The sequence below is a fragment of the Ambystoma mexicanum genome, chromosome 10 (genome assembly GCF_040938575.1).
Source record: "Ambystoma mexicanum isolate Mex_15411 chromosome 10, UKY_AmexF1_1, whole genome shotgun sequence".
NCBI lineage: Eukaryota > Metazoa > Chordata > Amphibia > Caudata > Ambystomatidae > Ambystoma > Ambystoma mexicanum.
Genome location: NC_090932.1, coordinates 677,847,717 through 677,875,596, shown reverse-complemented (window position 1 = coordinate 677,875,596; position 27,880 = coordinate 677,847,717). Strand labels below are relative to the sequence as shown.

General features: G+C 42.3%; 1 protein-coding gene across 3 annotated transcripts in view; it reads left to right on the top strand.

Annotated features, from left to right (window-relative positions):
* The window catches only part of PLS1 (plastin 1), a 697,248-nt gene extending 672,028 nt beyond the window's left edge, over positions 1–25,220 (top strand). For 2 of the 3 annotated variants that reach the window (XM_069618269.1, XM_069618267.1), the window contains exons 12-16: positions 3,746–3,860; positions 7,569–7,702; positions 13,318–13,441; positions 21,072–21,196; positions 24,417–24,693. In XM_069618269.1, coding sequence (XP_069474370.1) covers positions 3,746–3,860; positions 7,569–7,702; positions 13,318–13,441; positions 21,072–21,196; positions 24,417–24,552 — 634 coding nt within the window. In that variant the 3' untranslated portion in view covers positions 24,553–24,693. Of the gene's footprint in view, positions 1–3,745; positions 3,861–7,568; positions 7,703–13,317; positions 13,442–21,071; positions 21,197–24,416 lie in introns of all 3 variants that reach the window. The other variant, XM_069618268.1, reaches the window with a different exon arrangement.
* Positions 25,221–27,880: the final 2,660 nt, after the last annotated feature.

Here is a 27,880-nt window from a genome sequence, read left to right as displayed (position 1 = left end):
CCTATTTATTAGTTGCGGCTTATGCCAACGGTCTTCAAGGCCCAACAAGGTCAATTGAGATCTAACATGCCTGTACCATTTTAAGATCACACCCTCCGTATTGTATAATGAGGTCTGTCATAGGGGGATGACCATAGCCGTACCAGTAATGGACAGGGCACACAGAAAATTCTTCAATAATTAGCCCCTGGTTCAACTCTAAACATAAAGTGATAATTGGAGTGCTTTGGCGTAAAGACAGTGCTTTTTTCAAAAATGTACTTTCAATAGTGGCCAACCTGGAGGGGTTCGAGTGGCCCCAAATCTCTGCGCCAAACATTGCACAAGCTCTAGCTTGCAAATGGTAGAGCTGTAAAACAGGAGAAAACCTTTCCTCATGATCATGGGCTCATTTCAGTATTATATTGCTGTGCCATTCGAGGGTTTTGAGGGCCTTGTCCACCTGGCTAACCCAGCTGCCATTTCTGGCAAACTGGATGCCAAGGTAGTCAAAGCACTCTAATTGCTCGATATCGTGCCCATCAATTTCTATACTGAGTTTTGGCTGACCTCTTCCATATGGTGGGTGGACTACCATGGTTTTAGTTTAGACTTACCAACTCCAAATGTCTCACTATCCCTAGATTTAAGCTCTCAAAGGTTGGCGGCTGTAGATTCCCCGTCAAAGCTGCCCAACTATGGAACTCCCTGCCACACACCATCTGAGAAGATCAACCTTACCTGAACTTCAGACTCAACTATATAAACTGGCACAAGTCCTCTGATTTTTAAGTCCCTTCCATGTGAGCACCCAACATTGTAACTGTGTTCTCACCTAATGTATATATTTGATTTTTTTTCTGCCTTGTAATATTTCCACTGTGCAACATTGCATATATTTGATTTGTCTATGTCTTGTAATTACCTTATTGTGTAACTGGTTAACCTAAGCTTTGCTATCCTGTAACTGCTGCGCCCTGATACCCTTGGGTCTGGTGCGCATTAGAAATGAATAAACAAACAAACCAACCAACCATAATTAATGAGTAGCCCACTTTCTGCTTCCATGAGTGGCCACCTGCCATCAAATCGGAGGGGTAAGGGAGGGGGCCACTGAAATGCATATTCAATTATGGTGTCCTATGCATTCTGGGATTTGTGGTCCATTAGCCCGACTGCTTTAGTGTGGAGTGGGCATGGCACAGGGTGTTGTTATGCCATGTGCATCATACCCCAGGATACTTTGTGCCACATGTGCATGGTGGATCTTTGTCACCACACCCACTCCCCACTTCCCTCACTTCCACATTACCTTTGTGGACACATACCAAGAATCCAAGTGTGCTGGCCTCTGTCGATCTCCATGTACACAGGCAGGGTGCTGCTCCATAGTAACATGGGGTCATGACTTGAACCTAGGAAACGGGTGCAGTAGTGGGTCACAGTGAGGTCTGCGTCATATGTACATTGCACATTTAGGGAATGGTACTGTTTCCTGTTACAAAACACATGCTCCGATACCTGGGGTGCCACCAATGCCACATGCATGCAGTCCAGAGCTGCTATTACATTGGGGAAGTGGGCAGTGGTGTAAAATCTGGCCTTCGTGGCATGTACCTCTGCAGGGCTGCTCGGCAGAAAGATGTGCTGGTGCACATATTTCAGTATAGCATCCAGCACTTGTCCCAGCACTTTTTAAAATGTTAGTTGTGACATGCCAACAGTGTGTTGATATGTTCCTGCGGTACAGAAGTGTAGGACTGATACCAGCTCCAGCAGCGGTAGTATGGCCATTTGTATATTGATGGTACTTTCAATGTCGGGCTGTAAAAGCGTGAGGAGGTCTGCAATGGTTTGGCGGTTGAGGTGATACAGTGTTATCAACTGTGCATCTGTCATTGTCCAGGGCAATGGGCTGACTCTGGGAATTAGCGCCATCCTTCCCACACGTCTCGTCCGTCTTGGCCCTGGTGGGTTCCTTGGTTGCTGCTGGTGTGCTATCCTCTGTAGGTCAATATATAGTAGGAGTCCCTGGATCCCTTAGTTGGCAACTGCCATGGGCTGCATGGTGCTTGGAAGTGAGTTTGGGGAAGGTGGTCCCTTACATACCCCGTTTGAGTCCATTGCGTGAACCTGTGGCTTAATTTTCTTCACCTGCAAGCATTTACCTCCACCGGTTGGGTGGCGGTAACTATGCACATTTTCTGGCAGAATTACCACCCATATTTGGCATTATTTCAGCAGTGGTTCCACTTGTAATGCAGTGGAATTACCATTTTTATTTCTGGTGCTAATTCCAAAGGCAGAATTACCACTGGGACACAGCAGTAATTCTGCTGGTGGATTTAGCGCCCATTTTTTGGAACGCTTAATTCGGCGGAGTGGTAAAAGTGGTGGTAATGGAATTACTGACACTTTTTCCCACTTACCACTGTACTCGTAATGAGGTCCAACGTGTCAAGAATTTTTCTAAACTAAATCTGAAGGGTGTCAGGATGATAAGGATGGACAAAATTAAGGTGATGAATAATATTCCCAAAGGTGTCAACTTCTACCGTAAGGCAAGGACAAAGGGTTTGCTAATCAGGAACTCAAGATATTGACCTCTCCCTCATGCGTCATATGGGTTTCTCAGTGTAAAGTTCCATATACAACGAGTCCAACACTGAAATCCTATAAGATGCAATGAAGAGATTAAAAGAGGCCAAACCAAAGTATATTACAAAGTCTCGTCCTGCTGTACGTATATGAAAGGTAGTTTGCACCTCCAGCTCTCATTCTGTCTTGGTGATCGCCCTCTACTGCGGTACCAGGCTCTTGGGCAGACTGGTGTTTCGGTGCTCAGCCACACTTTTGCCTTGTAGGGGTTCTCCCAGTTGTTTGCTCAGGGTTTCACTTGCCAGGAGGACTTGCTCGTCCTGCTGGGGTTTGGTAGTGAAACATGACCCTTTTCCTAACTTCCCATTTCCTCTTTTACTACCTTCTCCCGGGTAAGCCTTCTTTCCCCCAGCACTTTCTATGATCTTCTTACAGCTCCCCCCTTTGTTACTTCTGTTACTGCAGTCATGGAAGCTACTACTATGTGGGTTGTCTCACCAGGTTGCCCAGATCTCCCAAATCCTCAAGGCATACCATGGCCATGTAAACCATGTCTATTCATCCTCATAGAGAGCGAATTGGGAGATCTGACCACAGGGCCAACCTGACCATCTTGGTGGGCTAAGATGAGAAGAGAGGCCAAACAATGGTAAGACTGGAGATCCTGTAGGATCAGGCTTATAGGAGGTTCTATGTCCCTACATCGGCATGAGTTTTTTCAAAATATTTATTTTCGACTAAATTATTTTGAAAAAGCTCATTGAAATATATTTTGTTTCTATTGGGGGGTATCCCCCAAAGCCCTGTTCCCTATATTGTAGGTCCTACTCCAATCCCCTCCCCACCCCTTGTAACCCTTTCCCCCACACCCCCATATATGTTAAGTATTTTAGAAATAATGTAATCGAAAAATAAATATTTCTAAATAACTGTTGGGCATGAATCAATGCAATACTGTAGAGGAAATGTTGGGAAAGGGAGTTTGGGAGCCATTGATGCAGCTCCCACCACCCATGGAGGCCCACCACATTGAATCGGTGTTATCTTGTGGGAAATGTGCTAATTTATGACAATTCGATTTTAATTCATTTAAGGTGTCTTATTCTGTTGTGATATATACCAGGTATAAATTGTGAATTCATTATGTCATTCCTCTCCCATTATCTAGTGATCTGAGCAATGCCATAGTAATATTTCAACTGTACGAGATGATTCGCATGCCTGTGGACTGGAACAGTGTCAACAGAGCACCATACCCTGCCCTTGGAGGTAACATGAAAAAGGTCAGCTTAGCAACTGCTTTATATTGTTTTATATTGTCATATTGTATACTTCAGCAGGCAATGGGAGTTCTACTCCAGTGGGAGCTATAAAATGAAAAGCCATGTGCCAGATCTAAAACTCCCAAACAAGTACCTATACTTCTGATTCCTTCCATTCAAGGAATGGTTCGTCCAAAAATTTTTATTTCAAAAATAGATAGGCAATATTAAAAAAAAACGATTGGAATTTTTTTTTTCAAAGTCCCTATGTAAAATTTTGAGCAATTCAAGCTCAAAATTTGCAAAAGCAAGCACATGGGCGCATCCATTTTGTGAAATGGATGCCCGCCTGTGCTGGCTTTTGCTTTTGCGGCACTAATGAAGGAAAAGCCAGCCAGCTGTAGTAAACAAAAGCTACCACTGGGTGGCTTTTCCTTCATTGGTACCGGGACTCGGAGGATGCGGACCGGAGACTACAGGCAGAAAAGCTGCAGCTGCATCTCGGTAAGTGCTATTTATTTATTTTTTAAAATAAGCACTAGCTGCAGTTTTTTTTCTAAGTTTTCAGGGCTGGAGGAGCCCGGAAAAGTTAGAAATAAATCCGCAGCTTTAAAAAAGTTGTATTTATGTTTGCAGTAGATTTTGAAGCGACCGCAAACATAAATACAACGTTATTGTGTTTGTAAACGCTGCAGTTTTTGTTTCCAAGTTTCTCAGGCTCCTCCGAGCCCGAGAAACTTGGAAAGAAAAACCGCAGCGTTTTCAAACACAACCGCGTTGTGTTTCTGCCTAAATCTGCTTTCCCATTTGGGGCTTTAGGGCTAGGGCCCCAAATGGGAAAGCAGATTTAGGCAGAAACACTGCAGCATTTAGCATTGCAGAAAACAACCGCGTAGTGTTTCTGCCTAAATCGGCTTTCCCATTTGGGGCTCTAGGGCTCCCCACGGGCAGCCCTAACGGGGAGTTTCTCAGGCTCCTCCGAGCCGGAGGAGCCTGAGAAACTTAGAAAGAAAAACTGCAGCGTTTTCAAACACAATAACGTTGTATTTATGTTTGCGGTCGCTTCAAATATGACCGCAAACATAAATACATCATTTTTAAAGCTGTGGTTTTATTTCTAAGTTTTCCGGGCTCCTCCAGCCCAGAAAACTTTGAAAAAAAACCACAGCTAGTGTTTATTTTTATTAAATAAATAGCACTTACCGAGATGCAGCTGCAGCTTTTCTGCCTGTAGTCTCCGGTCCCCGTCCTCCGCGTACAGCACCAATGAAGGAAAAGCCACCCAGTGGTAGCTTTTATTTACTACAGCTGGCTGACTTTTCCTTCATTAGTGCCGCAAAAGCCAAAGCGAGCCCTGCAGCGAGCATCCAGTTCACAAAATGGATGCCATATGTGCTTTCTTTGAGCTTGAATTGCTCAAAATTTTACATAGGGACTTCGGAAAAAAAAATGCCAATCGTTTTTTTTTTTTTTAATATTGCCTATCTATTTTTTAAATAAGAAATGTTGGGCAAACCATTCCTTTAAAAACTTCAAATTATTGCTATTCATTTTTCTTTTATCTGAAAACAAAAAATACATTATTAAAAATCAGCGTCTTTAGTTCCAAGGTGCTGGGAAAGAAGAGCTGCTTCTTTACGTTTCTGTGGAATGGGTTTGCTATATCCTATCAGTTCTAGATCAACATGAAAGCTCAGCAAGGGGTGGCGACCAAATGAGTGTGCAGTACTTGGAGACAGTGGGCAGAGTACAAAAGAATGTAACCCTATGCAAAAATATTCTCATTTGCCATAAGCCCACATCAAATGGGCTCCAAAACATGTGCATTCCTGGTTATTGATGCCTTATTGTAACGCAAATGTGCATTTTCTGGTCACGCATGCACATTGTCACAGCGTACCTTTGTGAACTTTAATAGGTCACGTCATGTCTATGTCGAGTTACTGTGACAACCGTCCAGCTTTATAAGAGCATGGAAATAAAATGATAAGTGAGGAAAATCTCTAATCATTCCAAAATTGTAATATGTGAACAAAAACAAATACTTGCTAGTGGATTTAAAGCAACAGATAACCAGTATCCGGCTCCACAGTATCCTTCCTGCTTAAGATCCTAGACAGAACAGTTTACAACCAGATCCAACACTATCTACAATTGAATCACATCCTAGGGATGCGTCATCCAGGGTTCAGACCTGGACATGGCACTGAGTCTGCACTACTAGACATGAAAATTCAAATGGATTCTTTTAGGGATGAGGGCAAACCTGCGCTACTCCTCTTACTGGATCTCTCAACCGCATTCGACTTAGTAAACCATAAAATGTTATGCCACCGCCTCAAATCTGCTGTTAATTTCTCCAAAGAAGCCTCCGTATGGGTTGCCTCCTTCCTAGAAGGCAGATCCATGAGAGTTTTCTCAGACACAGCAAGTGCCTCGCCTACTCCATGTGGCGTCCCCCAAGGTTCATGTGTGTCCTCCTCCCTATACAATATTTTCACGAAACCCTTATTTGATCTACTGGATGACCTTGGCATTTCCTATACAAACTATGCTGACGACACCCAATTCCTCCTACCCCTGTCAGGCTTTTATGATAAAGACTGCCGTATGCTCAACAAAGAATACTCCACAATCCAGTCTTGGATGGTGACCAATCACTCGTGCCAGAACGATGACAAGATGGAGATTCTGCTGGTGGGCACCCCCGCAGTGCTAAAAAAGCTCAGCATGCGATTCACTTCATTCTCGATTGATGGATTCCAGATTCCTGTCTCAGATGTGGTAAAACCCTTAGGTGTACACCTGGATGCCTCCCTTTCCTTTAACATACAAGCCAGCGCTGTAGCGTCTTCAGCAGCTTACACTGCAAAGCTCATCAATGCAGCTAGACAATACCTCACCGCAGAAAGCTGCATGACTATTGCCAGAGCAATCATGGGTGCTAGACTGGATTATTGCAACATCCTATTTTCGGGAACCTTCAAACAGAACCTAAACAAATTACAGTTAATACAGAATAACACCCTCCGAGCAGCACTGAACATCCCAAAAAGGGCCACATCACAGACGCCAGGAAAAAGGCTCATTGGCTCCCTATCAGGGAAAGGATTATCTTCAAGACTCTTTTGATTACCCACAAATACTTGAGTAAGACTACCCCACAATACCTGTCTCAGAAAATCTAGAGATCTAAGTCTGACAGACCAGTAAGAACCTCCATGCCCACAAATTAGCCATAAAGTGCCAAAGGAGGGGGGAACGGGGTAAGCTTCCCTGCAGTCGTGATACACTTCTGGAATTCCCTCCCCCCAGGACTAAGAGCCGAGGACTCATAATGGGCCTTCTGCAAAGCTCTGAAAACATGGTAATTTGCCTAACCTCTCCTTACTTGGGAAAGTAAGCTGCATGTGAGTTGTCGCTTTAATGTCTTGTGCCTGTTTTATTGTCAAGGTGCCATCGGCACTGTTGAAAGTTTGTATTGTGTAACCGGTTGTAACAACGTCCTGACGACTGAGGGTTTAGGCTCTATACAAATGAAAAAATAAATAAATAAATTAGAAAAGGGGGATGTTGTGGGAAATTTGCAAGTAAGCATTTTCAGTTCAAAAACTTTGTAATTTCTTCTAACTACAGAGATCCGAGAGTCCATCTGTCAGTCGATTAATCAATCGCCAAATTTGACTACTTTAATAAGATTATTGTGTTCTGGCAATTGTTTCATTTTAGATTGAGAATTGTAATTACGCAGTAGAACTCGGGAAAACGAAGGCCAAATTTTCATTGGTTGGTATTGGCGGGCAGGACATAAATGAAGGCAACCCAACTCTAACCTTGGCTTTGGTGTGGCAGGTCATGAGAAGGTAAGATGTTTTATAAATATTTCGCAGGTGTTTGTCCTAATTTATCGGTGAAGCGATTCATGTAGTATTGCCTCGAACATCTCACTCTCATTCCAGCTATATGTAGAAAAGCATGACATGGCAGGAACATCTGCAGAACCCCCAAATAAGAAGATTGTCTAGTCCACGTGGCGTTCCCTCCATGAGTTGGGTTTTTGACTTAAACTGTATTTTGCAGTCAGTGAAGGGAAAGGCAAATCTGGAGAAAAACAGGAAAGGAGAAAGCGTATCAATTTCTTAGTTCCTGTTACATGTCATGTAATCCGAAACAATTACCTTAATCTCGGATCGGAAGGCTCATACTGGGCTTTCCGTAAAGCCTCAAAACCTAGCTCTTCAATTAACTCGAAGGTCTTTGCCCTCCCACCATTTCCGGACCCTTGCAGCAATATGTATGCACGGTTTGTAACCAATGCACCAATGTAACCTGTAACCTACTTCTGGGCATAAGTGGCCTCATACAACCTGTTCTCCAATGCGCCCTGATGCTGGAGGGCTTGTGTGCGCTATACAAATGCAAAAATAAATAAAAGATGGGTGAATAATAAGCACATTTCACTATTGTGGGCTTTCTTGCCATGCAACTGAAAGGATAGTCTTATCAGCAATTGAGATTAGATCCCGTACAGAATTCAGCAGCTCAAAACAAATGCTTTTGCTTCATCGTTTTATTAAAAGATATTCAAATTCAGAATGAAAAATAGATTTTTCATGTGACCGATTATGGGCTAGGTTTGTTAAACATACCTGCCGTAGCCGCTAATATAGAGTCACTTGGCTACTTGTAGGGAAAGGGGATATAGCGGGGAAGGATGGAGTGTGAGGAAGGAGGCTATAGGAGAGCTTCAAGGTTTTCTGCTTGGTTATAGCCCTTTCCAAAATAATTAAACATTTTGACATTAACAGAGAGGGTCATAATCTCCAAACTTCTGTTTAACTATTGCACATCCTACTCACTTTAGCAGATCTATATTCACTGCCTAGAAACATTGCATTTCATTACTCTGCACGTTTCTAGGAGACATGTGTACAGTGCAAAGTAAATTTAGCTGAGTTAGTATGAACTGGGCGAGGTATTATATTGAAAGAATTCGAGTTAACTTCCCAGATTTTTACATTTGCAGTCCAACAAAGTACTCCGTATCTGTGTTCTGAGGGACAGAGGTTTCTGATTCTCCCCCTAAAGGTAGAACTATTTTCAGAGGAACCTCTTTTACTTTAGAACCAATGGCCCCAATAAAAACTAAATATCAAAGGTCACATACATCATAAAATAGTGGCTCTGCTTGTTTAAAACGATCATCATCAAGTCATTGTGGATTTGGTTGACGTGTGGATAGCCTTCAATGCCCCCAAATCAGCGTTTTAATTTTGCAGCAAGTCTACGTTTGCATTGTGCAGGTTCTCTCTCTGCCAATCAGAAGTCTGTTACATGGCACATCAGTCTTCATGTATGACCCACATCAGTCTTCATGTATGACCCAAAAGCAAAGAGTTCTGCTTTTCCTTTGTCGGCCAGCCCAATCAATTCTCATTCAGAAGCGTGGCTCTTTTCTACAAGGGATCCCCCTTTCGTTTTGCAGGAGTTGCAGAGGACTCCTTTTGAACTGTTTTGCATTAAACTTGTGCCCCCTTCGTATTCGTTCTCTGTGGGAACTGAGTATGGACTAACTGCTTTATGGTCTCTAAGAGTTTTAAATGTGATGAGAGACAAATGTAGTCATGATGTTTGATTACTTACAGGTTATCTCCATTAACATCCCATCCTCCATAATGCTTGATACAGCTTGGACCTTTCTCTGGCTTTGTGGCCAGACTTATTCTCTCTGCTGCGCTTCAATTGTACAAAATACTTGAAGCTTGAGGTTCAGGTGGGCCCTATGTCATGGTTTTCCTAGAGAGGGGGTGTTTTTTTAGGAAATAAATAAATGTTGATGTTCATAAAGTTTAAAAATCAAGATTCCTGTTTTGGGGATAAAGATTCACCTGACAAAGTGAAGACTGAGAGAAGGAAGAGTTGGACTCCATACAACAGAGCGTTTCAGTAAGCGTTTGAGTTGTTGTGTCTCCTGCCTCCCTTGATATCCTCATGACTAGTTTTGGCCCGATTTAAGATTAAATGTTCATAATATTTATGAATCACTCAGATGAACATTGTGGCATATACTCCATTGGTAGGGGGCTGACATGGCCGGTAACATCCCGCTATCCCTCGCCAAGCGAGGACCTTGGCGAGGGCTGTGGCCCGTTACTTGCCATGTCAGCCCCCCTTGCCAAGGAGATGAGCTCAGCACGTAGTGCACAAGCCCATGTCTTGACGGGGAAAAAAAGGTGGGTAAAAATGGCTGCCGCCATTAAAATGGAAAAGGCACTAGGTGCCTTTTCAGATGACTGTGGCCATAAAAAAAGTTCAAAAATGGCGGCCGTCATACGAAAAGGAACCTAGTTCCTTTATGTCACGGGTGTGGGCGATGATTATAGAATCGCGCCCGGGTGCGAATATTTGTTATTAGAGGGTCATTGAATAGAAAGACATGGACATAGGAGGGAGAATCAGATCTGCCATGTGGTCTAGCATCATGTAGGACACCTAAACACAGTTCTGGTGTTTTAGTCAACTGCACTTTGTATGCTTGGACCTGAGCTTTTCAAATGCCAGAATGCAAAGTGCCATTGGCTAAACATATTGGTAGTGGCCAAACTGTCACCCATGGCACTGTGCCATATATATGGGGTGTCAGTTTACAACATCACTGCACACATCTCATACTTATTCGTTAGTACTGCCCAGGGTTATGCCACAGTAGACCCTGCAGTTTTGTCTTTCACGTACCTATTTTCTGTATCTGCCATTCCCTCCCCCACATCAATGTATATGCAGTTGGATATGGAAGGTGCAATGATACATGTGTCTGTATCGTTTTCATTGGCAATGATGGCGATTATGACAGACTTTTTCCCATCACATCTGTGGTCACCATTTGTCAGTTAAGGATGAATACAGTCCGAGGTACATCAAAGTGAATTGTAGCCCAGAGTAATTGATACCGTGGCCTGCTGGTGCGGATCCTTGCCAAGAAGGACCACTGCATGCCATGCTTCACCCTTAGAGCAACTGTGGACAAAAATGCACATTAGGTAACCAGCCCCAATAAGAGTTGTTATTAACAGGAGTTGTGCTCCTACCCGAGTTCCTAATGAATCACAACATGAAGCAGGGATAGTATTTTGCTGTCAAAAGAGAACCGTATTTGAAAAAAAAACATGATCATACACTTGTTTGAACTTTGTACACTTTCCATACATTTTACAAACCCGAGCATATTCTGTCTAGATGTGTCCAGTGGAATACCACTTGTTATGTACGTGTATGCCTCTAGGAAGTCACAAGGAGGGAACTCTCGCCTCTCCTCCAAAGCGAGCACCCAGAAGTGTGCCCACACCGTACCTTCCAACACTCTCTCTAGTCACACATGTGTACTGAGCTAGGAGTTGGCTCTTTGGGTGACCTAATCCACCGGCATGGACCTATTCCACATACTGTTTTGCACCTCCACACAGAGGCAAGATAGCCCTACATGAATACAGCATTACATGAAACGATCATTGGCTGCTGTGCTACAGATAGCCAGTAATATACCTTGTCTGGTGCGCCCCTGTCCCAGCTAGTCATTTCATTCATACTGTTGTTTTTCCTACCCCACTCACGTGGATCCCACACTACCACACGGCTTCGACTCAATCCACTCACTCTCTGTCACCACTGTGGCCAAGAATTACATTGTCCCACAGCGAGTGCTCCTCTAGGAGGCAATGCCTTTGCTTGAGTGGCACTCCAGTGAGTGGGCCCGCCTTTCGCACTTATTCTCCACTCCAGCTCGGGTGTCCGGACACTTGGTTATTCACAAGGATGCACTTTTCTGCACGCTACCCCAGTGCAGAGGAGGTGGCTGACATGCTGCCGGGACCACCGACGGCCATGGCCACATCACTACAGCCACCACCACTGCATCAGCTTGAGTCCATGGTTATGCGCTACCTCTCTATGGTGCCACCCAGGACAAACTGCTCCCTGCCCTGTGTGGCTATGTCCTGCTCCATTCACAGTGGCTCAAACACAGTGTTAGTGCTGGTGTGCACCATGATCCGTTCTCGACCTGCAGCACTTCACTTGGCTTCCAGGGCCACTCCTCATCCTGTCTGCTAGACCCCCTACTCTCCTCCACAGTGTCATCACTTGGATGACAGAGCCAATGCCGATCTTCACCCACACAATCCAGCCGACATAGCGGCTTGGGGCTTACATATGGCAAGGTCCTCTGATGTGCTCCTGCATCCCAGGTCCCTCTGGCAGCGTGGATGGTTTGTCATTACGGTCTTCCTCTGCATCGTCCTGCCCCTGCGGACCAGGTCTCCACTTTCATTGGGCTCCAGCTTCTTCACCCGCGCCACACCAGACAAATATTTCCAATTCCTCTCTGGACAGGCTACACATGCGGCCCGGCCGTGAAAGAATTAGTAGGCATCCTTATTATGCCTGGGACCATCCTGGCATGGTTTGCGGGGCCCTGGCCCACCAGCAGCACCTTGGAGAAATGTCCTCTCTCTTTTTGTTCCATTTCCCAACTACCTTATGTAATAGTTTTTTCCTTGGTGTTCTACTCTCACCCAGGCCACGCAACCTGGCCACCTGAGGGATACCCTTCTCAATGGTTCAGCTGTGCCAGCATTCTAGCGCCTCCCATGGGAAATGATATGGCCTGCTTCAAAGTAACTACAGATCTATAATAAGACGAAACACATGCATAAACGATATTTTTACAACATCTGGTGTATGTGTGTATTCATTTCTAGCCTTGCAAGAGTGATCTATGTACGTAACCCCAGTTAGGCACGCCCTATTTGAGATGGGGGTTACGGAATCCTACTCTGTACTTTAGGAACCTTTTCAGTTAACACTGGTCTGGTGTTGTCTTTCCTCTTCATATTCTATAACTGAAAAACAAGGTGCAAGCGACCAAGGAGTTTGTAGGAATTACATGATATTCTGGAGTGGCAGCAGCCCTAGTGGGTTTAGATCACACCATTTAAACCAGGACAGGAAGATTTGCATCAATAGCAAAAATTTAAAGGATGGCCTAAAGCAAGCCTGATCGCTCTTATCTATCGATGGACGAGGCTAGTATAAATCAATGCTCACCTCCCACTAGTAAAGATTGATGTGAAGGCTCTAACCAAGCTTTTCCTGATAATTGGCAGACCAGTTTAAACCAGGATTTAGGTGGCAATACCAGAGACAGAGATGATGGTTTAAAAAAATCCTTAACTGACAATAGCAGTATTGCCTAACAATTTAACCATCACAAAAAAAGTCCAATCTCCCAGAGTGGCTGCATGCCAGTATTTTGTTGTGTTTCATGGGGTAATAAGGTTATGGCTCATTAATAACCTCTGCGTGTGGACAATCTTTTTCCTACATTATTTGAATCCTAAATTGCTTTCAGTACAATATTTCATCCAGCACAGACAGCCTCTGCAATGTGTCCGAATTCAGACTTTTCCTTTCATTGCTGCAGGTACACTTTAAACGTTCTGTCAGACCTTGGAGAAGGTGAAAAGGTCAACGATGAAGTTATAATTAAGTGGGTCAACCAAACCCTTGCAGGTGCAAAGAAGACAACATCCATCTCTAGCTTTAAGGTAAATGTGAGGCTTTCGTTTTGGCATCAGGCCAATGCATACATTATGGAGTAGACTTTAAGCCACTCAGTCAAGGATTGCAGCAAGGGTAGGGGAAAACAAGCAAAGTTATTGACCAGCTCAAAGGCATGTAATGCTATTAGCATATTACTTTGCCAGTGATTTCTCCCCCTCCTTCCCTACCATTCTCTCACCACTTCAGCGCTGACTTCTTTCCTTCTTGTCAGAGATTTGAATGAGCGCAGAGCCAGAAGAGACCGATGCAAGTAGTTACGGACTGCATTCACAGAAATCCAATTAGCTTGTCTGCTGTTAAGAATACAATGAACATGCTAATGTAATGAATGCCACTCTGCTAAGTGCTAGTGGTTTACAGTTCCAAACTAAAGTATGCTTATATTCTGTTTTTGTTAATTATGCCCGTCATGGTCTTGTAGGCCGCTTCAGAATGGGCTTACAATTTCTTTGGATCATCACCATTCTTGAGACTCTTGTTTTGTATTAAAGGGTTTATTGTTTTGGTTACAATGGCAGTATTATAAATTTAAGAATAGAATAACAAATGTGTGATACACAATCAAAAGGGAATTTTAGACAGATCATACCAACTTAGGCTAAGGTCTTTATTAATTAACTTAATTCCCATGCTCTGCATACATGGGCCAGATTATCTGTAATAGTGTTGTCTCCTCTCCTTTGTGTCATTATACTACCTTCTCAATGAGAAGTGCTTTTGTCTGCCACCTGTGAGAAATCAGAACGTGTCTCCCCCACTAGTCCCCGGATGGTGAGACGCGGTATCCCCTGCCCTATAACACTTTTATCCCCATACCACCAGGTAGGCTATTTAGCAACTCTACCCCCCAACCCCTGTTTACAACACAAACACATTCTCAGAGGCAGCCCGCTATGTGAGAAAACAGAATAAAACCCGAGCAGTATACCTGATGTGTCCCAATACAATGGTCATGCAATGTCAAGCAATTACTGACCATCACACACCCCTGACTTCCATTAAGCTTCCCCACATGGATAAAAGGCGGAGCGCGAGAGCACACTCTGAGCGAGGCAAAGCACATGAGGAAACAGCAGTTTTGAGACGGCAACTGAACGAGAGAGGAAAGACGGCAAAACAGGAGGGGATGGCAAGGAGGGACATTCCCTTGACCTTTTCGACAAGGAAACATTACTTTCCAGTAACCTCGAGAATATAACGCGTAAGACCAGGAAACCAGGCTGAAAATTCCTGCATTGTGTGTCAGAGTTGCCTGGGCCCTCCCGCGTCAATAATCAAAGCGGGGCGAAGTACCAGCCACCATGAATCTGTCCTTGGCTCCAAGAACAGAGCAGCGTCAGTGAGATCATCACAGCCGGTGAGTTGGGGAGACCGATAAAAGACCGGCCTTTGTTGAAGTCAACGTTGGAAGCAGCAACATTGGATGGCGAGCGCTGGAAAGAAAATTGTTAAAACGCATGTCATAAGAGACGCAAGTAAAGTTGAACTGCTGATGAGTGACTGAAATTTAAAAAGCAAGATACAATACCTTCGACAGAGTGGTCCCGCACTGTGTGGGTGCTCAATCGAAGGTCTCTGTATGGTATTCAGCTGAGAAGTGGCAAAAGTGAAAGTGAGAAAAAGTTTATATCAAGAAAAGCAATTGTATATAGAAGTGGTCCTGGGATGGGTCAAGAAAAATCCAGCGGACAGTCGAAAAGTCTTCAATTTTGATGAAGTAGAGAAAGTTTAGAAAAGTACATACATTTGGTCCGAGCCCGGCAGAGTGAGACCAATTGAAGGTTCTGTGTTAAAGTGGGTCTGAGCCCAGCTGAAAGGGACCCAGGGTGCACAGTAAATCACCCGAGAAGTTGCATATGTGAAATCCTAAGAAGAAAGAACTTTAATGTTTGTCATGTTGCATCAGGCCCTCTGAAATAAGAGATGTTGAATGGCAAAGAGACTTTGGGACAGAAGGCCCTGATGTTGAAGTTTTGAACTGCATCCTCGTGCTAGAGAAGCCAGAGAGTGTGCTAGAGAAGCCAGAGAGTGTGCTGCCTTGTCTCATACTGAAAATGTGGGGAAGGGAAGCCAATGGTTTGAATATCCTGACATATTTCTTGAACACTTACCTTTTGCATAACATTGTTTCGCACACTATTTGTATTTAGAAGTAAGGATTGGCAATAGGTTTATTAGTATAGGCCATTTTATTTTGACAGAGCGGACTAGGACTGCGTTAATATTATTTGTTGGTCATAGCTTGCTCCCATCTTTAGATTTAGGATTAGATGGACGTTTTTCAAACCCAATTGAAATTCAATAAACACCCTTGACCTGTGATCACTTATGTTTGTCTTACTGTTTGATACCATGCCTTCCTTACACACCCTGCAGTCTTCAATGTGTTCACTAGGATCTGTTGCTGTGGCTGAGATACAATTTGCTAATTGGAAGACTATTCAGCACTCGGAGTATGCAATCTTTGTATAACTATAGTCCAATAATCCAAGGAAGGCACACTCATAATTTGAAAGCAACACCAGCACACATGGAAACCTCATCTGAGGAGAAACATGAGTATCTCTATGCAGGACCTCATAGTGTTTTCTCAGAGCACCATGGACCGGAGCTTGCTTGTAAAATGGGGATTGGGAGTATTCCCTTCAAATAGGTCTTCAAATTCGTTTTAATACTTTCAATTATGTGGATGTTTTGTTAAGGAAATTGAATGGATAGAGCACTGCAAAGCCATTTCGGGGTTTCCTGCAACTTGACTGGGAGTTGTGTCGTATACTTCGGGTGCGGGGGGGAGGGGGTGTCTTCAGTTGTTTTTGAAATTACATGCAGTCTTTAAATATATGTAAATACGTGAGGAGTGAGATCCAAAAATCATTCCTCACCTTTCCTCTTTGCTCAGCTCTTTGTATGCCTCTCTTTTTATTCTGTGCTCTGCTATGTTCAAGCTAGGATTGAACTTCATAAAGCTCAGGAAAAAAGCTGGTTTCCTGGGCACTACTTTAGAATGTGTAAAAAGATAACATTTTGTAAATTACCAGCTGTAAATCTGAGAAACTGGACAGAATATTAATGCTTGACATGTGATGAAGAAGGAGGCTGTCATATTATTGTGCTAACTCATTAATTGGAAGCCAATGCATATCTCCCAAGATAAATGTAATGTGATATATCCAAGGCCGCAGCATTTTGGTTATGTTGAAGTTGAAGACGTAAATAGCATGGATATAGAAGTCAAAACCTAAAACACTTCATCATATCCTTTGGCTGTGAAACATAACAGTCCTTGCAACAGTGATTTCCCTACTTCCTTGATTGGTGATTTCACAACTATAATACATGGAGAATCATAAACAACGCAGAGGAAGACAATGGAGTATGGTTACTCTGGTAAATAGATTAAGGTAAAGTGTTACCAAATACATTATTCATCAAGAGGCTGTCGAACAGGCAGTTGTGCACTACACAAGATGCATTTCCATTACAAGTACTGAGAATAGAGCCAATAAGGGCACATGAAATTCCTGAAAGGCTTACTGACATACTAACCAAACTCCAAACATGACTTCTAGGGTCTACATTCTACCAGTCCATACACACCGACACACATATGCATTCACCAAGTCCACATCACACAACACCGGCAAACAATTGTATGAACAAAGTCCACCCCAAACACATTTTGCACAGGCAAACCCACAACCCATTAGGCCAAGAAGGGGCACCAGCAGAGACACACGTGCTATAGAGCACACGCACATTCTAGTTGAGGCTGCAAAACAATTTCCTTTTCTTTCCTCAATTCTGGTAGATCTTAAAACAGTTTCTCTACTCCTCATCTATAATAAAGGCAGCAAAATACCAGCCACCTTTTAAGGAAAAAAATCCAAAGGAAACTGACACTAAACAGATAATCTGCGATCCTCCGTCTTACTGATAACCTTCGCCCTCCGAACCTGTATGTATTCTAAAAGAAATTCACATGCTATTGTTTAAGTTTGCAAACCCAACACTAACTAAGCCCACACTGACGAATATCCCTACATTGCCTTTAAAAGTTGCATATTCCAACGGAGAACAAGCCCAACATAAAAAGAAACGCCAACAATGACAAAACACAAATTTGTTTAATAGAAGATGGCAAAACCAGACCACTCAGAGAGAATAGGCCTTATGAGGTTAGCATCATGGAAGGAGACACATAAAACAGATTCAGAGTTGAACCATGTTTTTTTTAAATAAAAGTCAGGATGGATTAAGGCCTAACTTGCACTATACTGAGGTGGGATTTCCCTACCTAAAGAAACTAAGGAACGTCAGTGTCAGTAAGTTCAACATAAACATCTGTCTGTCTAAATCCTGTACTTGCCCTCACAACTAATACAAAAAATATGGGTAGGGACATCAACCATAACTCAAATAGTGTTCCAAACAAAGTTCGAACCACTTCCAGCTCTTGCTTACTCGTCAGCCTTCTCTCCCAAATGTCATTAAGTTCACCACAAAGTTCAATTTCTCCTCCTTTGAATATAAGAGGAAATACATTTTTATAAAAGTTAGTGTGCCCTTCCCCAAGTTCAACCCAGTTTCAGTACACCAACACTCAGGGTTCCCTTCCCCAAGCTTAATGTCGATATCAAAAGGAAAAATCTTGAAGCTTTTAGTCTTTCAACTGGACTTACACAACTCAGGGTTCCCTTCCCCAAGTCTGATGGTTATCAAGAGTTGTTTTCCTGCTTTCACCTCAGAAAGCTTCCTTGTTAACATAAAGGAGTTCTCTGGCCAAGGCGCAGTTTCAGACCACACGGTTCACCCATTACAGGTCACGCAACCAGAAACTTTCAGGTTTCCTTCAAAGTTCAATATTAGACTTAATGGCTAGTTTATTAAAGCTTCACAATTCTAACATATTTGTATCGCTCCTACAGTTTAGCTTCCTTTTGATTTCTACTTCAATGTTCATCAACAATGGTTCATCTAATACCATTTCATTCAGGTAAATAGTTCAGTTTGTTATCTATGTTGCTTCCAATCAATTACATATCTCTTGGCTTCTGCCTTTCAGTTCGGTATTCAAATAAACGTCATCTTGCTTGCTGTATTCCATATAGGGTTCAATAAATGTAGCTTTTGCAATGAATGTGGCTTTTGGTCTGTGAATATGGTATTAAAAATAAGTTATTTTCACGTGTTATTCAATACAGTCTTCAAGATGAGCAACGTGGTCCTTTTCATTCATTGTAATATGTTGTTTTTAATTATTTAATTTGATTCAGTATATTTAATTCAGTTTGGTATTCAATAGAAGTAACGTAATCTGTTTCATTCAATGCAGGACGTTACCTTCACTCGGTCTGTCATATTGCATTAACCGCTATTATCTGTACTGCCTCCTTTGCACACCCTGGGTATTATAAGTGTCCCCAACACTCACCTAGTCTCGGCAGCTCCTCCGACAGCTCCTTTTTGCTTTGGTGATCCCTTGAGAGGAAGAAGCAAATTGCCAAGCACTTCTCTTTTCCAGCTAAAGTATAGAGCTTTGCCTCGGCCTTCATGCAGCATCTGCTGCTCGCCTCCCCATGGGTGGGATCTCCGACCCGTATTCACAGTCCAGTGGGACCCCAAGGGTTTCCTCTGGCGTGCTGGAGTCTCGGCGTCTCCTCTCCTTCGGCTTCCGCTCTGATTCAGACCCTTGCTCCTGCTCTGAATCCAACCTATGCTCCTGCTCTCTGTTCTGCCTGTAGCCACAGCTTTTATACACCTGTGTTGGGCTAAGAGGATACAGGTGGTGGTTAAGGGTTTGCCTTGCCTGGCCATAATTAAGTGAATTGGTGGACATGCCTGACTTCAGGCCTCTTCTTCGTCCCAGTACTTCAATAGGTAATGGAGGTAATTTTCATTGCTCCTAGTTGCTTCTTCTTTGTCTCAGTATTGTCATAAATTTTAAAGGGGGGGGGAGAAGTGAAACACATTTATAACTACCCATAAAGGTCAGGGAAAGATCAGGGTGACTATCCTGAGGAGAATAGGGATACTGAGATGTATTCTTGCGTATCTTATCTCTATCCTTCCTCTTCCTTTGTTTAACCTGTCTGGTGTAATGCTGGTTCCTACCCTTCTCAAAGATCATGGGACTAGATGAATAGTATCCCATAACCTTCTCTGTTATCTGGGTTCTTTTTGCAAAGGAAGATATGGAATACTGTGTCTCACCCATGGGTATCCCACTTCCATTCCCTTAGGACCCTGTATCTAGGTGATTCTCCCTTGCTTGTCCACCCCCAGGGATAGGATCCAAAAGAGATGGTCTTTCCCTGGCCACCTGCATAGAGGATCCAAAGGGAGTAGAAGTGAGAATACCCTCGGGTTTCTGACAGCCTCCACTGAGAATTTCACTCTGGAGTCGAGAAAGGTAAAAAAAACGAACTGTTTTGGTGGATTAAACTGTCTTAACTGGCCAACAGGCAGTCCCTACAGGCAGGGGTGTTGCTAGATCTGGAAGAGATCCGGGGCTAAGCTAATGTCGGGGCTTTCGGGACTAGGGGCTAGCAACCCTTTTGGCTGTAGCTGCTGACCTATCCGGGTTTACAACCAAAAGACCAGGAGCTATAGCCCCCTCAGCCCCCCCCCCTAGCAACGCCTCTGCCTACAGGGCTGGCCCACTTGGGAATGTGGGTCAATTCTTTTGATTAATGAGGACCAATTCGATACTGCAATAAACTCTCCAGCTGGAAGTTTTGATCAATATTACTGGAACAGTGTTCTTCAAAATACACTCATTCCATTCAAATGGGCCCTCATATACGAATACAGTTTGTAACCAACAAGTAAAAGATTGTGATTTGTGAATATGGACCAACATTTGCACAACCAAATATAATGTTGTCCCAGTCCAACCCTGCTGCACAAAAAACTGCACAGAAAAATCACACTAGTGTGTTGTGGAATTTTACAAAATCGACCACCCAGAGTGGACACGTTCCTGAGTTGAATCGATTCTTCTCACAACTTAATGTGCTTCACCTTCAGACACTCAAACATCCCCACCACTCATGCCCAGACTGGCAAATCACTCTTTGGTGTTGTGGAAGATTACAAGACCAGCTGCTTCATTGCCTCGGAGGTGAGTGGACACTGAGGAAACCCCACACTTCACACACCACACTCTTGCTCACCCAGATAAGTCTTTGTAAAGTGGTCATATAAATTATAAACCTATGCTTTGCAAATACCACAGAACATAACAGTCTGTTCTTCTGTGGATTCATTGATTTGTGCGAATTGTAGGGCATTCTAGCTTTGATCCTTGTGTCTTCTAGGGCTGAAACGCAACTAATTAATTGTTGTCATCAACTCATATACATTTTTGGCATAAGACTATTTTTAAAGATTGTTTTTTACCTTCTCCCTCCAAATATTTAAAAGTTGTGTATATTTTTCAACAAATATTTCTTTGTCGTTGAGAATATATTTTCAATGCTCTGAATACATTGAAATACACAATAGAATAAATGCTCCAGTAAATATAACAAAAGCAATTGGTCTCAAGATATGTACATTTTAATTAAGAAATGTTTATTGATATTATTGAAAATGTTACTGTTTCTTTTTCTTTAGGATAAGTTCATTAGCACCAGTTTGCCGGTGCTGGATTTAATAGATGCCATTGCACCAAAGGCAATTCATCCAGAGATGGTCAAAAGAGAAAATCTTTCTGATCTGGACAAGCTGAATAATGCTAAGTAAGTTTGCGGAATGATGGGTTAATAGGTCTAAGAAGGCAAACCTGTTTGCATAAAGTATTCGAGTTATATTTCAGAGTCTCTGTGCTGTACTAGAACTGCGGTCTTCATACTTGTGGGATGGCCGCCCTAGGAGAGCCTGGGGGATGTCCAGGGAGGAGGGGTCTCCAGACTCTTTAAAAAGGGATAAAGATGACTGTTTTTGATTAAAAAAAAATATATAAGCAGTAGACAATCTGCTTATATTTTAAAGAACCTTCCCCCCTTGGACATTCTTCGGCCCCGTAGGGGCGTCCAACCCCTAGGTGGGTGGAGGGGCAGAAATGATATCTGTACTCAAGGGGGTGTTTGGTATGAAAAGGTTTGAATACCGCTGTACTACAATGATTAAATTGAGTCTCCAGTTTATTTATTTGTCTATTTCTTACGCACCAAAGCCCGTGGGCATCAGGGCGCAGAGAACAGCTTCCAGGCAGATGACCGGTAACTAGACCGAGAAACTCAAAAAGGGAACGATTTACGAGAAAATAATAGTTTTCATAGCTTTTTTAAACATAGGTAGGTTTCTTTCGCATCGCAAGTTTATCAGGAGCTTGTTCCAAGCCAACGCAGCTTTAACAGGGTAAGAGCTTTCTTTCCCTTTCACCCAATGGGGTCTAGGCCATTGCAGTCGCATAGTGTCTTTAGATCGTGTATTTCTAACTGAAGTTTGTACATTAATATGCTCTTTCAGGTATGTTGGTGCATCTCCGAAAAAACATTTGTGAGTTAAAACATTGGTATTAAACTCAATTCTTGCTTCCACAGGGAGCCAATGAAGGTCTCTCCTGTGCTGCGAGATATGTTCCAACTTTGATACATTTTCTGTTACTTTCACTGCATCATTCTGCAAGATCTGTAATCCTCTAATGCACCCCTTACTTGCTCCTATAAGGAGTGCATTACAATAATCCAGTCTCAGTAAGACTAGAGCCCTAATTAGGGTAATACAATTGGCTGTAGAAATAAAAGGTTTTATCCGGCATATAAGCCGGAGATAATAATGAATGTTCTTAGTCACGTCAGCAACTCGTGCATCTGATTTGAGTGATGCCTCAATAGGCACCCCAATGTTTTAACTTTACTGACTATTGATAATCACGTTATTCACGCAGTCACTTTTTCGTAGGCAGCTCCTATTTAGTGGGCTTAGACTGCTGCTTCTTAGCTAAAATAATTGGAAGCGTTCCTTTGATGTACAGGTGTGTTCTCATCGTGAACACTAGTACTGGAGTTTGGGTAACTTTGTTTCTTGATTTTAGGCCATAGTCTTCTTATTAGATATCTTCCAACACCTTAATATCGATAGAGACTTCTGCAAGCAATAATGTTGATATGCATCTAATATGTCCACACTATACTTTCAAAGTTAAAAGAATTGCCCAAACTCCCAATTTTAGAGATGGTTAATGTATTATTCTTACTCTAGTCCTAGGAGATTTCAGGGCAGTTATCCAAGTACCACACCATCCAAGTACTTCCCACTGTTTATAAAGCTGAGCAATTTACCGTTCTAATTCCAATACAAGCAAATTTGGGGGCAATTGCCTGTTGACATGTTTGGTAAAATTCTGTTAATATTTACATTATGGTATGGCAATACTAAATGCATGCATAGGGGTTTCTATAGCGATTATGGTAAGGGGACATTTCTGTTGCGATTGGTTGCATTAGGACTAGTTGGCAAGGGCACATTGGGAAGTGAAGACACTAAATTGGTAATAAAGGGAGCAATCTTCCACTTGCTTTGTTAAGACTGCACCCCATTCTTGGCAACATAAACTCATGTTTTATTGGGGTAAACACTCCTCTCTGAGAGACAGGAAAGCGCCTACAGACATCAAGCAAATTCTCTTCTGAAAAATGGTGTCTTTACTTTTCTATATACCTCTGGTTAGTACATTGAAAAAATAGCCCTGTACCTCTGCTGGGCCAGTCATTGACTTATATTTGGATTCCATTGCTCTCAGGCAGTGAATTAATAAACACTTGTTAGTGTTTCAGAATCAGTGCCTAATAGTATAACTTACTTTGGCAGTGCCCAGTCCGTCCACCATAGGTTTACACAGCGTTTTCCAATAAACTCTTGGATTACCTCAATGGCAAATATATTTAGTTGTTATAGATGGTAGGAAAGAATCAATTGCATTTAGGATCATTCTATGAAGCGGCATAAAAATATTTTCAAAATATTTCATGGAATCATAGTAATTACGCTGGTTACCCAATCAATTAGATCAAGAAGAAGTAATCTCATTTTATCAGCTTTTGTTTAAAGCTGATTAGATAACTTGAGATAGTTTCCTTTATAAAAGTGGGAGTACTTAGTTGGACATGTTGGTATCTCATAGATGTAGTGGAGTCTTTCTTGTCACCACCTTATCTTTCTAAACCGTCTGTATATTCATATTTGTCTTAAATGTAATCATATAATTCTATGCAGGTCTTGCCATTAGCTTGGTAAATCTTGATAACATTAGTCATCTGTGTATGATGAAAATTCTGCCCGAAACATTGATATGTAAATCCCTTAACCTCTCTGTATTACCTGATTGGCGGTTTAAAGGGTTTCAAGAATATTGACATTTACATTGATGGAAGTGGCCTCACTTATCTGGTTTCTTTATCCATATAAAATGGCTGCTTTGTATCGTTATTTATAATTCTAGCTAGGTTTGGGATCTGTACAGAATATAGTGCCATACAAAATCTCTATTACATAGCTCAGCAAGCTTAGCAATGCCTTTGAAAACAGGACACCGGTTCAAACTCTGGTAGGACATCAATTAGAATCCTGACAGGCCCAACACAGCTCTTCAGCTTTCCAAAGTTGATAAATTGAGTACCATTACATTGGGCAAAAACGACACCAATTCCATTGGTATAGGGCTTAAAAGAGGGGGGATTCCAGAATGAAGCATCATACAAAAATGTGACATTAGTATTATTATTTTTAAATATTATCCCACTCTACTCTGTCAAAGGCTATTTTGGTGTCCAAGCTTGCCAAAACAACTTTAGATGAGCAGCAATTGTATGAGTCTTTTGAAAAAGCTTGCACTTGTATGTACATACTTCTGGTGTCATAGGAAAACAAATACATGTATTAATAAACTGTGAATAACAGGCTTTTGCAAAGCAGGTATAAATGCTTTGGTCAACTTCTTTTTCCTCCCCACAGATACGCCATTTCAATTGCTCGAAAGATTGGCGCACGGATATATGCACTTCCTGATGACCTGGTGGAAGTAAAACCGAAGATGGTTATGACAGTGTTTGCCTGTCTGATGGGAAAAGGACTGAACAAAATAAAATAGCAACCATCTTGCACAACATTGCTTTCTTGCCATGTGACACATGCAGAGGGCCTGACTGTTTACAGAAATTTGAACTACATATACAAAGAAGATATATTTTCTGAACCCAAATTCCCTGTCAATTATACACTTGGTTGCAATAGGTTCTTGTTTTGTTCTATGGCTTGATCAAACCCTTTTGGACTCTCTTTATGAAGTACATGAGTTTGTTCTTCGATTTGGGGTTCCTGGACAAAACTGCTGCAGCTGAATTCCTAGCCTCTGTCCAGCAAGCACATATTTGTGTTTTATTATGCATTAAGGTCTCCAAAGAAGTCCATAAGTTATTTCTAGATGGTCTATGGAAACACTATGTGGATGCTGCGTCCTTTTACTTGAACTACTTCAAAATATGTATAAAGTTTCATTTCTGCACCTTCAGCGTGAACTTGGCCAAAGAAGCACAATGGCAGACTGACCTTATTTTTATTACTATCTTAAATATAAGTGAAATGTATTGTTTATATTGTTGCATCTTGTGTATGAGGAAGACATAATTTTAACAAAACTGATACTTTAGAAATGTATGGGCAAACACAAGGGAAAAGTGCATATTTCATTCAAATCCGCATGTCTGCCTCAGTTTGGATCTGTTCAGTACAATTAAACTGCAACCATGAACTTCAAAACTGGTTTTGAGAGTTGGTTTGTCATAAAATGTTCAGAGATTCAGAACAAGAGTTATAAATTGGCTTCTTGGAATCAGCATTTGCCACTAAACAGACAAATCAGTACAGGGACCATCTAAGGAATCAGTCACTTATTAAAAACGTTCAAACATATTATTTGCAATGTTTTTCCAATAAATGGCTGTTGCTACAGGTTTAGCCATGGCTTAGGACTATCCCCTTAAAATTGTATTAGTACATTTTATACTTGGAAAGCCTCCTGATTATTTGTCTGCAGACATTAATTGTGACTTTACTTCGGTTGCGATGCAAAAGAGGCAAAGAAAACCTTTTGTCTCCTTGTCATTTCCACCTTATAGCATCCTTAAGCTAAATATGAGCAACTGAAACAGTGCTTGTACAGCTTAAAAACTTTGAGCCCGAAACTCTGTACATTGGCAGTAATCAGATGATTTTGTTTATGGTGTGCGTATTACAAGCAATCGACTATACATATTATGTATATACTCCTCTCCCCGGCCCACTTTTGCTCCCCACAGTGCCTTGGAGCAGCCTCATCATAGCACAAGTACTAAACAATCAACCTACTCAGAATATCATGTAACCTCCTTTGACAACTCACCAGTTTCCACCTCATCGTTTCATCTTTCCTCACAATGTTTAAAAGTAGCCTTAGGACAACATAAGAACTAAAGGCTCACTAAATAACTTATATCGCAAGGTGACCCAAGTAGAGAATAAAAGAAATTAACAAGGTCAATGTCGAAAAAAGGATTTTATTACCGCAATTCTGCCAGGCAAGTGTTTGTAATAACTCAAAGTGGGAAGGGTACCAATAATCAAACTAAAATCAGCCTGCTTCAGCAGGAACCCTCTTTTGCATAATCTTGGGTGTTCAAGCCTCACACACCCGACTAAAAGTTCGCAGTTCATGAAAGTGAGGGTGTGTGGAAGAGGGGAAACGTATAATTGTGATTCTCCAGATACTGTCACTTAGTGAATATTAACACACAGTACAAAGTCTATTCCAAATGTCCATCGGTTGCCGGGTTTTGCAGGTTTCCCAAATCCCTGTCGATTGAGTACGGTGATCAGGGCCACAGTGGTCAACATGCCACTGGTTGGGGAAGAGGTTGAAATCCTCCAGGAGATTGAGGTAGTGGCTGTACCTCTACAGCTCAGGTTGTGTAGTCAAAGAACTCAGAGAAGGGCTCAGGGACTTACCCTTTTGCTGAGCAGCTCCCTTCTCTAGGTTCTTGATCCCAGGGGCATTGCCCTCTGATCCCTCCTACAACGCACTCGACACTTCTCATCACTCCTCCTACTGTCCTAACTTCTTCTCAGCACCTCCCTTTATCGTTCTCTCTTGGGGTACCTGTTTGCCTCTCACCTCCTCAGAGTTTATAGTTGTATTGCCCCAAATAGCTATGCTTTCTCTGCGATTGATTTGATATTGAAATGTATAACGCGCACATCCTCACTAAACCAAGCAGTGACCTGCATCTAGGTACAGATGTTTGTTTCCTGAAGGAGCAACTAAGAACAACACAGAACGGGAGGAATGAAAGGGGCTGATTTCGGAAGCCAAATAACTGGGTGCTATGCCATGAATACATTTAAATATTTAGACACAAAGTCCTGAACTCACTTCATTTTTGCACATGCAACCGCTGATTTGCTGTAATCCAGTCTGGAATTGACTATTGCCACCACAACCCCAGCACGGTCCCATTCAGAAATAAGGGGTAGTAACCTAAGCTGATAGTAAACAGATCTTACAACTTATGTAACATGAGCGTTACACCCCAAGGTTGCCTGCCATTTGCAACCTAGATTTTTTACTTTACCAGCAAAAGAGGTTGGAACATCAAAGATGGCCATGCAGGGAACTGTGGCATGAAAACTGATCAATGGGTTTTTTGGACTGAAAACAATAACCCCGGTCTTTGAAAGTAAGCTCCAACCAAATCCCTCAAACATCAGATTTGTATTGCATTGGCACAAGACAGAATTCGATCAATGGCTTCAGATGGAGATTTTAGTTTAACATAAATTTGAGTATCATCTGCATAAGAATGATAACTCAGATCAAACCTAGCAAAGATTTTTTTTTATTTGTTTTTATTGTTTACAACATTTCAAAAGCATGGTTACTTAACGATACGATAACACCCTCCCCGCCCTCCCACTTTCCCAACTGTCCGGACCATAACGTTCTACACCACCAGTTTCATCTCTGTGATCATTGTGAGTCATTTGTGTCGCCGCCTGAGGAGCCATTTTCCTTAGGGCTAAACAACGTCACTGTTAGTGCCACCCATTGGAGTAGATCCTCCGAGGTGTCCTGTCTTTGTTGGCTCTGAGCCATCTCCCAGGCAGCCGTTTCGGCATTCATCCACTTGCGAAGGTCCCACCACGTTGATAAACACAGGGCCTGAGGGCACTTCCAGTTAATGGTGATGCGTCTTTTTGAAAGTATATACATTAAGTCTTTTAGTCTGTTTAATGGTCTGTTGTTCTTGTTTCTAGGATATCTACCGAGGATACATGCTTTTGGCGTGTGCACCTCCAGGGTGACGACCGCCTCTGCCGCCTTGGCTTTGATTTGTGCATAGAAGGTCTTTATGATAGGGCATCCCCAAAACATGTGTGTCATCCAT